Raw genomic sequence first — 13,620 nt, forward strand, 5'->3', positions numbered from 1 at the left:
CTGCCTGGGAACTTGCAGGCAGGGGATGCTATTCACTTTTGGGGTGATGCTAAACATCCCCCAAGGGGTAGGGGGCTTTGGCCAAAAGCAGGCTAGGATGGGACAAGCAATTTATGCAAAGCGACCCACAGAGTTTGGCCAAAGCACCCTCCCTCCTGCCCCCGCTTTTCTCACCTGGCAGTTGCTTTTCCCCACACATGATTTGCCATCTCCTGTTCCTGGTACCCCAGGGCCTCCAGCCTCCCAGCCTCCCAGCCTGCAGCCCCACCGAGGACCCAGGACTTTCCATCAGCGGCTTCTACGTGAAACCTCCTGTCTGTCCAATGTTGGCTTAGGCTGGAGTCAGGCTGGAAAGGAATGAAGGTTCTCATGCTCGTACACAGCAAGGTTTATTTTCCGTGCTTGGGAAATAGCAGAGGCCCTTATTATCTTGGGGAAGGGGAGGCTTGATGTGCTGGTCACAGCCCTCCTGACCTTCCGGTTCTGCAGAAAGTGTTCAGCCACCAACTAAATGAAGACAGACACGTTCACACGTGATGGCTGCCCACGTGCTGCACTGAGACCCCCAGTGGGAGGTAGGAAAAAGTCACTCAGCTCAGGCTCGGCAACCTTTTTAATCTGAAGGGCTACCAATTCCAGAGTGAAGAGACAGAAATGAAAATTGCTTCATGAGCAATAGTGAGTGGCTACTCTGTGCCAAGCCCCCTCAGGGCGGTTCCCACCCATCATTTCGTATGGCACTCAGAGGAAGCCTGAGAGGGAGGTTACTGTGACACAAGAAGGTAAAGTAACTTTCCCAGCTGGCTAATGGCCGTGTTAGCGGGAGGGGAAGGGAAGGAAATGGGAGACGAGAGAGAGAGAGAGAGAGAGAGAAGGAACAAGACACATTTAGAGGGGTGTGTAAGAAGGGTATGTCTTGAGAGGAAATGCACATGCCCCCCCCCCCAAGCCAAAGAACAGGGCAAGATGGCGCTGAAGGACTCCAACAACTGAAAAAGCTGGCTTAGGGGCGCCTTGGCCATCACAGCAGCTAGAGCATGCAACTCTTGAACTCGGGTTGTAAGTTCGAGCCCTATGTTGGATGTAGAGATTACTTTAAAATAAAATCTTTTAAAAAATACATTATTTATTAAAAAAAAAAAAAAGAAAAAGAAAAAGCTGGCTTTAGCCCACCCAAGTGGTGCTAGGGTCCAAAAGTGCCTTTCATTCAAGTGGCCAATAAATATTGCCATCTGTCAATCAAAGCCTTCTTCCTCAAAACTCCCTGGGTGTCCGTGAGGACTGGCAGATATCACAGGACAGGTACAGCATAAGCAGGAAGGTTTTCTTAAAGATTCATCCAGCCTTACCCCAAATCTCTGAGTCAAAAGCCCTACTGCAGGCCACCAACTCTAGGAAGTACTGAGGGCCTGGAGTCAGAGACAGGTAGGTGGTCATTAGAGGAAACTTCCAGTAAATATAACTGGAATTTTCCCCATTGCCTCTGACGGAGGCCAGTGATCAAAAAAAAAACATGAGGAGGATCAAGGAAATGCAAGTCAAAACCACAATGAGGTACCACGTCCTTCCCACCAGGATGGCTGGAATTAAAGAGTCAGATAGTAAAAGTTGGCAAGGATGAGCAGAAATTGGAACTCTCGTACATACACTTCTGGCAGGAATGCAAAATGATGCAGCAATTTTGGAAAACTGTCTGGTAGGTCCTCAAAAGGGTAAACATAGTGACCCTATGACCCAGCAATTCCACTCCCAGGCATATACCCAAGGAAAATGAAAACATGAGACCACACAGTACCTGAATGCTTACAACAGCATTATTGGTAAAAGCCACAAGTCAGAAACAACCTAAATGTCCACCAGTGAATGGACAAACCAAGTGTGGTATATCCATACAGTGGAATAGTATCCGGCCATAAAAAGAAATGAAGCACATGGCGCAGTGTGGATGAGCCCCGAGAATATCACACTCCGTAAAAAGAAGTCAGGTCGCAAAAGACCATAATATATATGATTCCATTAATATGAAAGGCTAATTAATGTAGGGAAATCTATAGAGAAGAAACAGTAGCCTAGTGGTTGCCTAGGGCTGAGGGGAATGGGGCATAGGGAGGTGAGAGCCCAGACTATGGGGTGTTGAAAACCTTCTAAAGGGCGCCTGGATGGCTCAGTGGGTTGGGCTGCTGCCTTCAGCTCGGGTCACGATCTCGGGGTCCTGGGATCGAGTCCCACATCGTGCTTTCTGCTCAGCGGGGAGCCTGCTTCCCTCTCTCTCTCTCTGCCTGCCTCTCTGCCTACTTGTGATCTCTGTCTGTCAAATAAATAAATAAAATCTTAAAAAAAGAAAACCTTCTAAAATTGATGTGGTGATGGTTTGCTTGTAACAGTGAAGATACTGAAACCTGTTGAATTGTACACTTTAAATGGGCAAATTATATGGGATGTGAACTATATCTCAATAAAGCTGTTTATTTTTTTTTTAAAGATTTTATTTATTTGACAGGGAGAGAGAGTGCATAAGCAGGAAGAGCAGCAGGCAGAGGGAGAGGGAGAAGCAGACTCCCCGCTGAGTGGGGCTCGATCCCAGAACCCTGGGATCATGACCTGAGCTGAAGGCAGATGCCTAACTGCCTGAGCCACCCAGGTGACCCAATAAAGCTGTTTAAAAAAAATACACATCAGGAGTGGGAGGAGGAGGGAAAAGGAGGAAGCCATTTTAGCACATGATGCCGTCAAAATCTACTGCAGGCTTCTTGGCCACTAGGCCTCTGTTACCATGGAGACTGCCTCGGAGTGAATACTCCTTGTCAAATGGGGATAATAATGTCTGCCCTACATATCTCACAGGATTGCTGTGGGTCTCAAATGAGATAATAGGTGGGAAGGCACACTGAAAAGCTAAATGCTCTCCAAGAAAACAAGGCATTATTGTTATGAAAATGTCTCCTGTTGAATGCAACATAGCACCCATGCTGGGATTGACTGTAACCTCACTACACAAATAGGTGTGTACTCAGAGGGTAAGACGCAGAAATGCTAAGACTTGTTAGGTGAAGGTGGTAGGCTTGTGGATGTCACAAGTTCCCCATGTGTCATTTTTCTTTAAGAAGAAACAGACACAGAAGATGGCTGCCCTCAGCTAAGATCAGAAGGGTTGGGTCTGATATCAGGGCCTACATTTAAATTCTTGACCCCGAAAAGAAAATTGGGCCAAGAGCCTCTCTCTCCCACCCCTGACTCTGCCCCCTGCCCAGAAATGACCTCCTGAGTCACCAGTTCAGAAACTCTTTGTGGGGCAGCACTGACCGCGTGAGTTCCTCTAATCTTGGCCAACGACGGACTGACTCTTACGCCCGAGAGGAGGGTCCAAGAGCAAGTTGGAATTGAAATAACACCATCACAGATCACCCTTCCCCAGATCCAACCATACTCAGGCCACTGCCTCAGGACGACCGGCACTATTTGCCAATATCATTAGTCCAGAGAAGCTTCGGATAATACAGTTTCGCTCTAAATTGGCTGTTTCGGAAAACAAAACGTTTCCAACTAGCTCATGAGATGTTTTCATTTTCTGAACAGGAGTATCTGTGTCTGTCGTGGGGACCCAGTAAGTTGCCGTAGCTTGTGTTTGATTTTGGTTTGTGAGCGATCAGGGCTATGCTATGACTGCCCTGGGACGTAGGCACTTTTGCTTTTGTGGGCCCCTCTCTCCATTAAAAGATAGTGAAAATTATATTTTCGTTATTTTAATTATATCTAATGACTGCTTTGGTATAAAGACAAATATATTTATACGTGAAAGCTACTCCTTGACCTAAAAACTCATCCCTTTTCTACTGATTTGAAAAGAAATGATAATATTTTTATGAAACCCTGGAAGTACCATGGGTCATAAGCACTGTGCCCATTGTGCCTAATGGAGAAGTCAGCCCTGGCAGAATAGTCTGGAAGAGTGTGGAATGGAAAGTATGAAAAGAGGGGCAAGGGCTCCTGTGGAGAGCCACATGGGGATGCCCTGAACCCCAGGCTTCCTCAGAGAAGAGCCCGAGTTTGGGTTTCAGGAGTCAAATGGCCTTTCTCAAGGCACAGCTTTGAGGATTTGGCCCCTCAACTCCAGGACTGAGCTCTGAGTGGAAGCTTCTAGCCCTAGGGTTTTCTCTGGACCCCAGTCACATCACTAAACACCAACCCCTGTTATAGGGACAGCAAGGTTCAGGAATCTAAGAGGTGACTCTGTGCTCAGGGTCTGCTCCTGCTGCTACTGAAACCTCCAAGGCTCTCAGAACTCATACGCCTTCCCGCTTCTCCCTACCTCTTTGCCCCCAGCGTCCCTTCCAAGCCGTTCCCTGGCCCCAGTGCCCTTGCCTCTGCCTCTCCAAATCACACTTTCATGTCAAAGGCGATTCAGGGAAGCCTGTCCTGGCTAACTGGAGTCCAAGAGAAATGGCTCTGGCACTTAGAGTTCATACCCCCAGCTTCGCCCCGGTTCTCTAGATGACTGGGGGTTGAGCGGCGTCCTCAGCTTGACGCTCAGTGACTTGAGACAGGGATCCCGTTTTCCCCGTCCTCTGGACCCGGCACATCCCTTAGCACACACAGCCCGCACACGCTCAGTGAAGTCTTGCTCTATGGCACGCTTCCTCTGACCCAGGGCTAAGAGTACTCACAATGTGTCTGGCAGCGAAGACCCCGTCGACGATGGCACAACAAAAGGCCGCAATCACACCGAAGCTGATAAAGACAATAGAAGCCACCAGCTGCGGGGCGGAGGTGGGGGGGACACACAACACAGGTGTCTGTTAGCCTTCCATGCTTGCTGCTCCCGGATACTACAGGATCCCCAAGAGAAAGCCAGCCAAAGGCGAACTGTGGCCGGTTGCCCCACGGGGGTGCTTTTTTTCAATCACCCAGGATGAGTGGGAGCCGGGGGAGGCTGGGTTAGGGGCCACCGAAGGCCATTTTTTACATTTTCGGGGCGAGCTAAGAAATCCACTCTGTGAGTCTGTGAGCACCAGATCAAGAGGAGGCTCTGCTGATACCGAGCATATTGTCTGCGGAGGAACATTCTCTCCCTGTGGAGGAATTTGATTGTGTGTCCCTCCGTCCTCAGACTCAGAACAATGTTGCACCTTTGACATTGCGTAGCCCAAACCCCTGTTTTATTTACTGTGGAGTTGGAGGCTCAAAGAGTGGAAGTGGTGTGCCCGGGGTCCCCATCCAGTCTACAGGAGAGCCCGGTGCCCACCAGCTCCCGGTCCAGCATTCCTCTCAACCCCTCACTGTGGGCAGCGATGGAGACGGGGCCGATTCTGAGTTCCCACACAACCCCACCTGGCCTTCTGCGTGGTTGAGGAAGGCACATTCAACTTATTAAGATTTAAATATCGAAGACATCTCCCAAGGATGGAAGTCTCTGGAACCCATCAACGCTGTGTAGTACTTACGAAAATTTTTAAGAAAGAGGTCTGCTTGCACCAGACTGCCCTATACTCTGATCATGTTAGATAACAAATTTCCCTAATAATCTGTCTTCTGATACAAGGGAGATAGCACAAGCTGATGTGGGAGAAGGTGCTTCCAGGGCGGGGGGTGGGGGGTGGGGAGTGGGGATAGGTGTCACCTAAACCCACCATCTGCCCAGGGTCGATCCTCGGAAGGAGACAGAATCAGACCTTTTCTTCCTCGAGGTGTTTGCTGGGGGAAAAGGGGGAAAGAGCACGGCATTAAACTGCTCTCCGGGGCAAAATCAAATCAAAGTCAAGGCTACCCTAAGGTTCTCCTTCTCAGCAGGCTGGGAGGAAATACTTCTCTCCTTCAGGATTGTTCAGAAGCCTCTGCCCATCAATCTCACTTCACAGGGCTACAGAGAATTGGTAAATAATGGATGAACGCTGTCGTGAAATTGGCATCATTAGCTATGCGATGATCAGCCCTGCAATTAAAACTCCCCCGTTATTTTGAATAATGTAAGCCCAGAGAGCAAACAGGACTAGCGGAAGAGGCGAGGGGTCCAGGTGAAATGGAAGAAGAGAACGCTGAGCGCTCCCCTGAGGGAATTCCCCACATTGCTGGGGGAGAACAGCCGGTTGGAGTTCTCTGTCCCTGGAGCTATTATGTTATCTGATTAAACTTGCCGTTAAATAGACCCCATTATCAAAGTCTAGATGCCACAGAGGCTTGTGCTGGGGGAGCCTAATCAGTGTACCATCTGACCACTGTCCAGGCATCCTGATTTACAAGCGTCTAAATCTGTAATATGCTTGTAATTCGGTCGGTGCCAGGAAACCCAGCAGCTTGCCCTTGTGGGCCCCCATTAAGACATAGAACTTTCTAAGTTTTGCCTCCTGTTATCTGCTCATTCTTCCTTCGAACTTTACAACACACTTAACTTCGAGCTCTGGGTAATGGGAATACGTTCGGTTGGCTCACTGTTTTGTCTTTGGCGGGCCCATTTGTTCTCTTAACTGAAGTCTCCTAGAAGGTAATATCCTAAAAGGCAGGAATCCTCTGCAAAAACTTCCCACAAATTTATGCATCAGAGAGGGAGGAGGAAAGCAAAGGGCAAGATCCAGAATACTCTAACCCTTTCACATAAGGAGTCTAACCAGGGCACCGAGGGAGTGTCGGGCAAGACGGGAACAAGTCCCATACCACAGGGTCACTTTAGAGTACGTTCCTCGGTGGCTGAGGAGAAAAGACAAAGGGGCATTTTCTTCTGTGGCCCGACCTGGGAAACCTTAAGAAGCATGTTAGTTACCCATATGAATATTGAGCTTTTCCAGATGAAGAGTACGATTCCATAGAGATGAAAACTTACCATCTGCCGTTTGTTCTCAACAAGGTTTGATCCGATGATTCCAAGGAATGATCCAAAGCCGAGCTGCAAAGCAACATGGCAAACATATGGGAAGGTGATCAGCCTGCCCACGCAATGGATGGGATTCAGGACAACGAACAAGGTCTAATACGACACGTGCAGCTGTTAAACAGATACGACGTATTCAATAAAAGTATTTCTCCCACCATTTGTCCATTTTTCCTTGTAGAAATGAATCAGACCTAAGAAGAAACTCATGTGCCCAAAAACTCAAAGCAAAGGTCAACCAGAGCTTTTCAGAGTCTGCCTATTTCAATGTCAATATCTATTACCTAGCGTGTGACTGCAAGACTCAGTAAGAGACATATAATGGTGAAAAGCACACGTTATAGTCTGATCTTTATCTTTTTTTTTTTTTTTTGGAAAGGAGACCGTCTACTCTGATACATGGATTACAAAGTAAAGATTTGAAATAGCAATTTTTGATGCATCCGGCCCACTAATCAAACCCAGGAAGTGCTTTAGAAATCAGCAAGCACCTTAACCTAGACTTAAAAAAAAACAAACCTGTTTTTTGAAAGCCTGTATTTGTGGCTGACCCACTGCAATTTATGTTAGCACTTATTCACCTCTTCTTCCATCTCTGCTTCATTTATGGACAGAAAGCATTCATTAGAGGGTGAACAGAAATGGCCGTGTAAAGCCCTAAAAAAACAATCTCCCTGTCTAAGTGGCTGGAATGATGGCTCGCTGTAGCAGGTCCCACTTTCCTCTCCCTTCTGCCATTAGTGGACTGAGTCAGCCAGGCTCAGCTGCACACGATCCCTAACCGATGGCTGTCGGTAGGGATAAAAATGGAATAAGTAAAAAGTGGTGAGCACGGACCAATAAATCTTAACACAAGCTCGGTGATGTAGTTACAGGTCTCTTTAGCCTCCCTGATGGGCCAGGTTTCCATCTACAGCTTTACCGTGGCTCACAGGGGCATCTATTTCCATCTGAGGCCCCCCACGCCTTACAGCTGAACTTGGAAATCTAATGGACCAAGGGCGGGGCAGGAATGGGGTGGGGCAATGTGGGGGCACTGAGTGCTGGTCTCAGAAACCCAAGAATGAAAGGGCATGAACGGAAGGGATGAATACAAATTTCCAAGGACTCATTTGGCCACTCAGCCAGCAACACTTCTTGGGAAATAGACGCCAACTTGCACGAGGGTATATCCCACGCCCCCCAAGACTCTACTGAGAACATCTACACTCGACAGGTAAAGTCCGTCCACCTCGCCGCCAGCTCTTATTTTAAATGTAATTTAAATGTCTTGTCCTAAAGTATACTGATTAAAACCTGGTTCTCACACCAGCCTGGGTTCCTACCCCAGCTCTTCCACCTCTGTCTGTGGGATTTTGGACAGACGGACTGGCCTCCTTCAGTCTCAGTTTCCTGATCTGGGACATGGGGACTCTAGCAAGGGCTACCTCATTGGACTTGTGCAAGCATGAACCAGGAAGATATATTCCAAGAACTTAGCACAGTGCTTGGCACACAGTAAGTACTCAGTACATATTGTTCCCATGGTTTTCACTATTTTTTAAGACATTTACCTTTTGAGCAGCTCTAACCTAATTTGAGCTGGAAAATCCTATCATTGTTTGCTCAATTTCATAAGAGAGCTTCATGTTTTCTCTTTCCCCTGCCTGCAGTATATCCCACAGCTTTTATTTTTCAGGAAGAATTCTGTGACTAGTCTGTGCTTGCGGCATTCTGGACCACTTGGGGAGATGGAGAGGTCGGAGGCAGCTTCTCACATGGAACGTAAGTCTGAGTTGTTTATCAGTATCCACAGCTGCTTCGCTTAATGTCTCCTGAACCCCAACAGCAGGCTTTGCCTTCAGACGGGAAGCAAAAAACGCTCGACATTCCAGGCGCTCTCAAATAACTCCCTGATGGTAGTGGCCAGAAGAGGTGGGCTAAAGCCTCGCGGAATTGACTGGAAAGACAAGGCACCCGGGATTTGAAGTCCCAAGTCAGCCAGTGACTTCATCCAGTTCCCTCCCTTTCTCTCTGTTCCATTCGAATCCACTCTGATTCATTCAGTTTTCCAATATTCACTAAATACTTGTGTCAGATAATTAGACATGACCTCTGCCCAGCAGTTTGTAGTCCAGTGAAGGAGAGATGGACTGTGCCCAGCAGTTTGTAGTCCAGTGAAGGAGAGATGGACTGTGGGTTAAGGACCACAGGAAAGGGATAAAATAGTGCTATAGGAGAAGATGATCATTCATTTTGTATTACATCCCTGGGCCCACTATCTGTGAACTGTGTGACCTTGGACTAGTCCTACCCACTCTGCGCGTCAGTTTCCCCATCTATACAATGGGAATCACAACTAACTACCACAGGGGACTGCCGGGAGGATGAAAGGAGATAAAATATGTAGTGTGACTTCTACTGGGTATTTATCCCCCCCAAGACAAAAATACTAATTCAAAAAGATCTATGCACCCCTACATTTATTACAGCATGATTTAGAATAGCCAAGATATAGAAGCAACCTAGGTGTCCACTGATAGACAAATAAATAAGGAAGATGAGGCGTATATACATGCAAGGGAATATTGCTCAGCCACAAAAGGATGAGCTCTTGTCATTTGTGGCAACATGGAAGGACCTAGAGGGTACGATGCTAAGCAAAACAAGTCAGACTGAGCAAGACAAATACCATATGATTTCACTTATATGTAAAATCTGAAAAAAACAAACAAATGAGTGAACAAACAAACAAAAAGTAGCATCAGACTTATAAATATAGAGCACAAACGGATGGTTGACAGAGGGGAAGGCGGTGAGCAAAGGGGAGTGGGAGATACAGGTTTCCAGTTACAGAATGAATAAGTGATGGGAATAAAAAGCACAGAGTGGGGAATATAGACAATGGTATTGTCCTAGCGTTGTATGGGGACAGATGGGAGCGATACTTGTAGTGAGCAGAACATAACGTACAGAGAAGTCGAATCACTATGTTGTACACCTGAAATTAGTTTAACATTGTGTGTCAACTATACCCAAATTTAAAAAAAATTTTTTTTAATTAAGTGTGTGGGGGGGTTAACCTGGGTGGTTCAGTCAGTTAAGCGTCTGCCTTCGGCTCAGGTCATGATCAGGGGGTCCTGGGATCGAGCCCCACATCGGGCTCCCTGCTCAGTGGGGAGTCTCCTCCCTCTCCTTCCTGCTCCTGCTCTCTCTTGCTATCTCTGTCTCTCTTTCTCTTTATTTAAAAAAAAATGAAGCATGTGGTGTGAGTCGCATAAGGTAGGATGCTAAATAAATGGTAGTTCTAAGATTTCACGAAGGAGGAGGCATTTTAAATGGGGTCAAAGACAGGTAGAGTTCACCGGGCAGGGAACTATAACATCTTTTGAGTCATGGCTGGAAGAACTCAGTCACCTGGATGGCAGGTTGATGAACTCACCAGTGTTGCTAAAACTACCATACATTTGAAAAGCATCGAATTTAAAGAAGCACGTGTCCTCCATTTTGGTCACAGTAACGCTATGGAAAGTTACCCGATCTGATGCCATTCCCATTTGATAGACAGGAAAATGGCGGCCGAGAGAACTGTATGGACTTATCCCCGCTTACAGCAAGTTAATGACAGGGCCAGGACTAGTCCACAGGTCCCCTGACCAACAGCTGGTGTTCTTTCAGCCACACTGTGCTGCATTTTTGGTGCGTTAGTAGAATAGTGCCCTTCATCACTGCCCCTCCCTCTCCAGGAAAGAAGTTCCCTGCAAGGAGGGAGTGAAAAGTCCTACTTGAGGAAGAGCCGAGGGGTTGAAAATTAAAAAGGACAAATCAACAGAACTTCCAGAAAGTGGGCAGTTGCTTCTAGTCAACTGTTTACTCTCCTGAGGCCTCGGAAAGGAAAGTTCTGTGGTCACCCCTTAAGAACTGCATGGAATCACGGGAAATGCAGACCTTTGGACCTCCATCTTGATTCCCCATTACCTGAATAAATAACCAATTTGCTTTGTTTTGGCTGCCCTCCACTCGTTGAAGAAAAAGTCAAACCATTAGAAATCAAAGTCAGATTTAAGGGCTCTTTTTGGACTGGGCCCTGTAACTTAGGCTGGTTCCCAGTCATTGCAGCAGACAACCAGCTCTGATGCTCAGAAGGATTAGTCATTCAATACATGTTAATTGGACATCTACTGTGCAGCCCGGCACTGTGCTAGATCTGTGATTTGGAGGCCAGGAGTTGGTGGGGGGGTTATGATACCATGATCAAAGAGACTCAACCTCAAGAAGCTGTAATTAAGTAAACTGGTCCGCAATTTCTTCCCATAATCCTGAAATCCACAAAGCTGTTAAAACCAAAAGGTTGTTTTGTTTTGTTTTGTTTTTTGGTAACTAACTTGGTGGCAAAACCTTGGACTGATGTGAGATTATTTTATAATCTTTATCTACTTAGTATAAAAATTCATAGTTTATTAGAGAAATATGAAGGAGCTGCTTATGGGGGGGGTTCTTAAGACCTGACCGGGATGTTAGATAACATAATATATGCACTGTATTATCTTTCTTAAATTAAAAAAAAAGTCTACATTTTCAAACACATTTGGCCCAAGGATTCAGATAAGGGATGGTGGACCTGAATAAATAAAGCCAAAGAATATGGTGCAACAGATGCCATAAAGGGGGATGTAGGTATTTTCTGGAACCATGAGTAGGAGAACTCTATGGTAGGGAGTTCAAAGATGGTAGACACCACTGTGGACCCCTGGGGTTGAAAAAACGTCCCAGCCATGTCTTGAAGTTGGGATAGAACAGAACGTCTGGATCAATAAAGAGAGAGAGCTGAGGGAGAACATTCCAGACCAGGGCAAACAATGAAAACCACAGCAACAAGGCAGAAAAACCCAAGTTGTGTTCAGGGCCAGGAACTGACAATTTTGGCAAAAGAAGGGGAATGGGAGAGCAGGCCAAGGGCACCTTCAGTGAACCCTGAATGACAATGGTAAGGAGGCAACAGGGAGCCAATGACAGAACTTGCCGCCATTAGACATCTGATTGAGCAAATCCAGATTCGAGTCTCATCTTTGAAATGGACTTCTAAGGTAGGAACTTTATTTTAGAATGATCTTATATTTTAGAAATATTTTCAACAAGAGGTGGACAAAATTTCTGCCCAGTCCACAACAAACCACAAAATCCCCCTATCCAGAGCTCTGTACGTTTCCTTAGCAGTCAATTCTTTTAATCTATACTTTGTTGGATTTATCAAGGGCTCACATGTGAAGCTGAAGCCACACTTGCCTAAAGAAAGTTTCTGGGCTATTGCCTCAAATGATGCCTGTTGTCTCAGTCTCCTACTCTCCCATGGTAACTCTGATATAATTTTTCAATTCACACACACACACACACACACACACACACACACACACCCCTGGGAAACGGGGCTGAAACTCTTATTTTTTATTTTATTTTTTCCTGAAAGGAACCCCAGGCTGGTATGGGCCTAACAGTACGTACAACAGCTGGGGAGAGGGTACAAGAATGAAAGGATTTCCACGCTAATCAGGTGGCCAACCCCATCTTGTGGGTTGCTGGGGAAACACATTTCAAGGCCTCATTCTCCTGGATCTAAGGTTAAAGCATTACAGAGAAGGAGCAGGCTCTCTCCCTCTGGCCCTTTTCAGCTTTCAACAACAACAACCAAGCCCCCTCTTTTTTTAGGCCTCCACTGCAGAAAGCTCACGAAAACTCTTCAGGAATGGAATACGTCTCGAACATTCGAGGACGGTAAAAACCGTAAGCCAGTTTGTCTTTATCGGTTTTTGTTTTTTAAAAAATCGCAAAGTTCAGCATGTACAGATCAGCACGTCTTTAAAGATGCATGTGTGTACGTGTGTCTTAGGATGATGGTACCACATTCTAGCTCAGAGAGAGTGGCTTAGGCTCGATTATAACTCACCTCACTGTACACAGGCATCTCGCTTGGCAAAATACATATGCCCTAGAAAAATTTCACCTGAGTTTGAGCTGTGCAAATATAATTACATTTTAAAATACCTGAGATCTCAATATTTAAATGGGTTGTATGTAAGGTAACTCTTCTTTTAATCTAATAACAGCTCCCTGATTTGTCTGTTTCAAAAATTTAAATTCTTGCGTACTGTTAACACATTTAACCAGCAAATTAATTGGAGAGAGCAGAAAGGAAGTTTAGGATGATCCTGTGGTGTTCTGTTTTTTTTTTTTTTTTTTTTTTTTTTTAGTTAACCCAAAAACAGCAGAGTTCCAAGTAGCCTGACATTTTTCACATTTCTATACAAGAATCATTTATATTCCAAGTGACCAATCTTAAAATGCTCTACTACGTTCATTCGGGTTTTATGGCTGAGCATATTTTAGTTCTTAGGTTTTAGTTCTCCCGGTTGTTGCTGGTTGACTCGAATTAGGTTCTCCTGGGGCTATTTATCAAAATGCAGATTCAATGTGTATTACTTTCTCAATCAAAAGTTGGCTCATCAAAAGGAAATTCAGGTTCCCCGCCCCTACCTGAACCTGCTGGGTCAGATTCTCTGGGGGGCAGGGAGCTGAGGTCTGCATTTCCCCCAGCTTCCCCTGCTCATTCTTATGCACACCAAGGTGGGGAAACCATTGGCTTAGAGTTTATATAGTACCTACCTCTCTGATAACCAAAAGATTCGATTAGTGAAAGCACTCCATTTCCGGATAAATCTGGATTTCTCAGGCCTGGGTCATTACTGTATTTGTTACCACGGGATCTGACCTCAAATGCATTT

The 13,620-nt window shown here is 46.0% G+C and overlaps 1 protein-coding gene across 4 annotated transcripts in view; it reads right to left on the minus strand.

The window, feature by feature from the left end:
• Window positions 1–13,620, minus strand: part of TMEM255A (transmembrane protein 255A) — a gene marked incomplete at both ends in the record, with an annotated part of 48,202 nt that overhangs the window by 25,021 nt on the left and 9,561 nt on the right. For all 4 annotated transcript variants that reach the window (XM_080794939.1, XM_080794941.1, XM_080794940.1 and 1 more), the window contains 2 exons: window positions 4,665–4,754; window positions 6,815–6,877. In XM_080794939.1, coding sequence (XP_080651065.1) covers window positions 4,665–4,754; window positions 6,815–6,877 — 153 coding nt within the window. The remainder of the gene's footprint in view (window positions 1–4,664; window positions 4,755–6,814; window positions 6,878–13,620) is intronic.

This window comes from Martes martes, assembly GCF_963455335.1.
Source record: "Martes martes genome assembly, chromosome: X".
Taxonomy (NCBI): Eukaryota; Metazoa; Chordata; class Mammalia; order Carnivora; family Mustelidae; genus Martes; species Martes martes.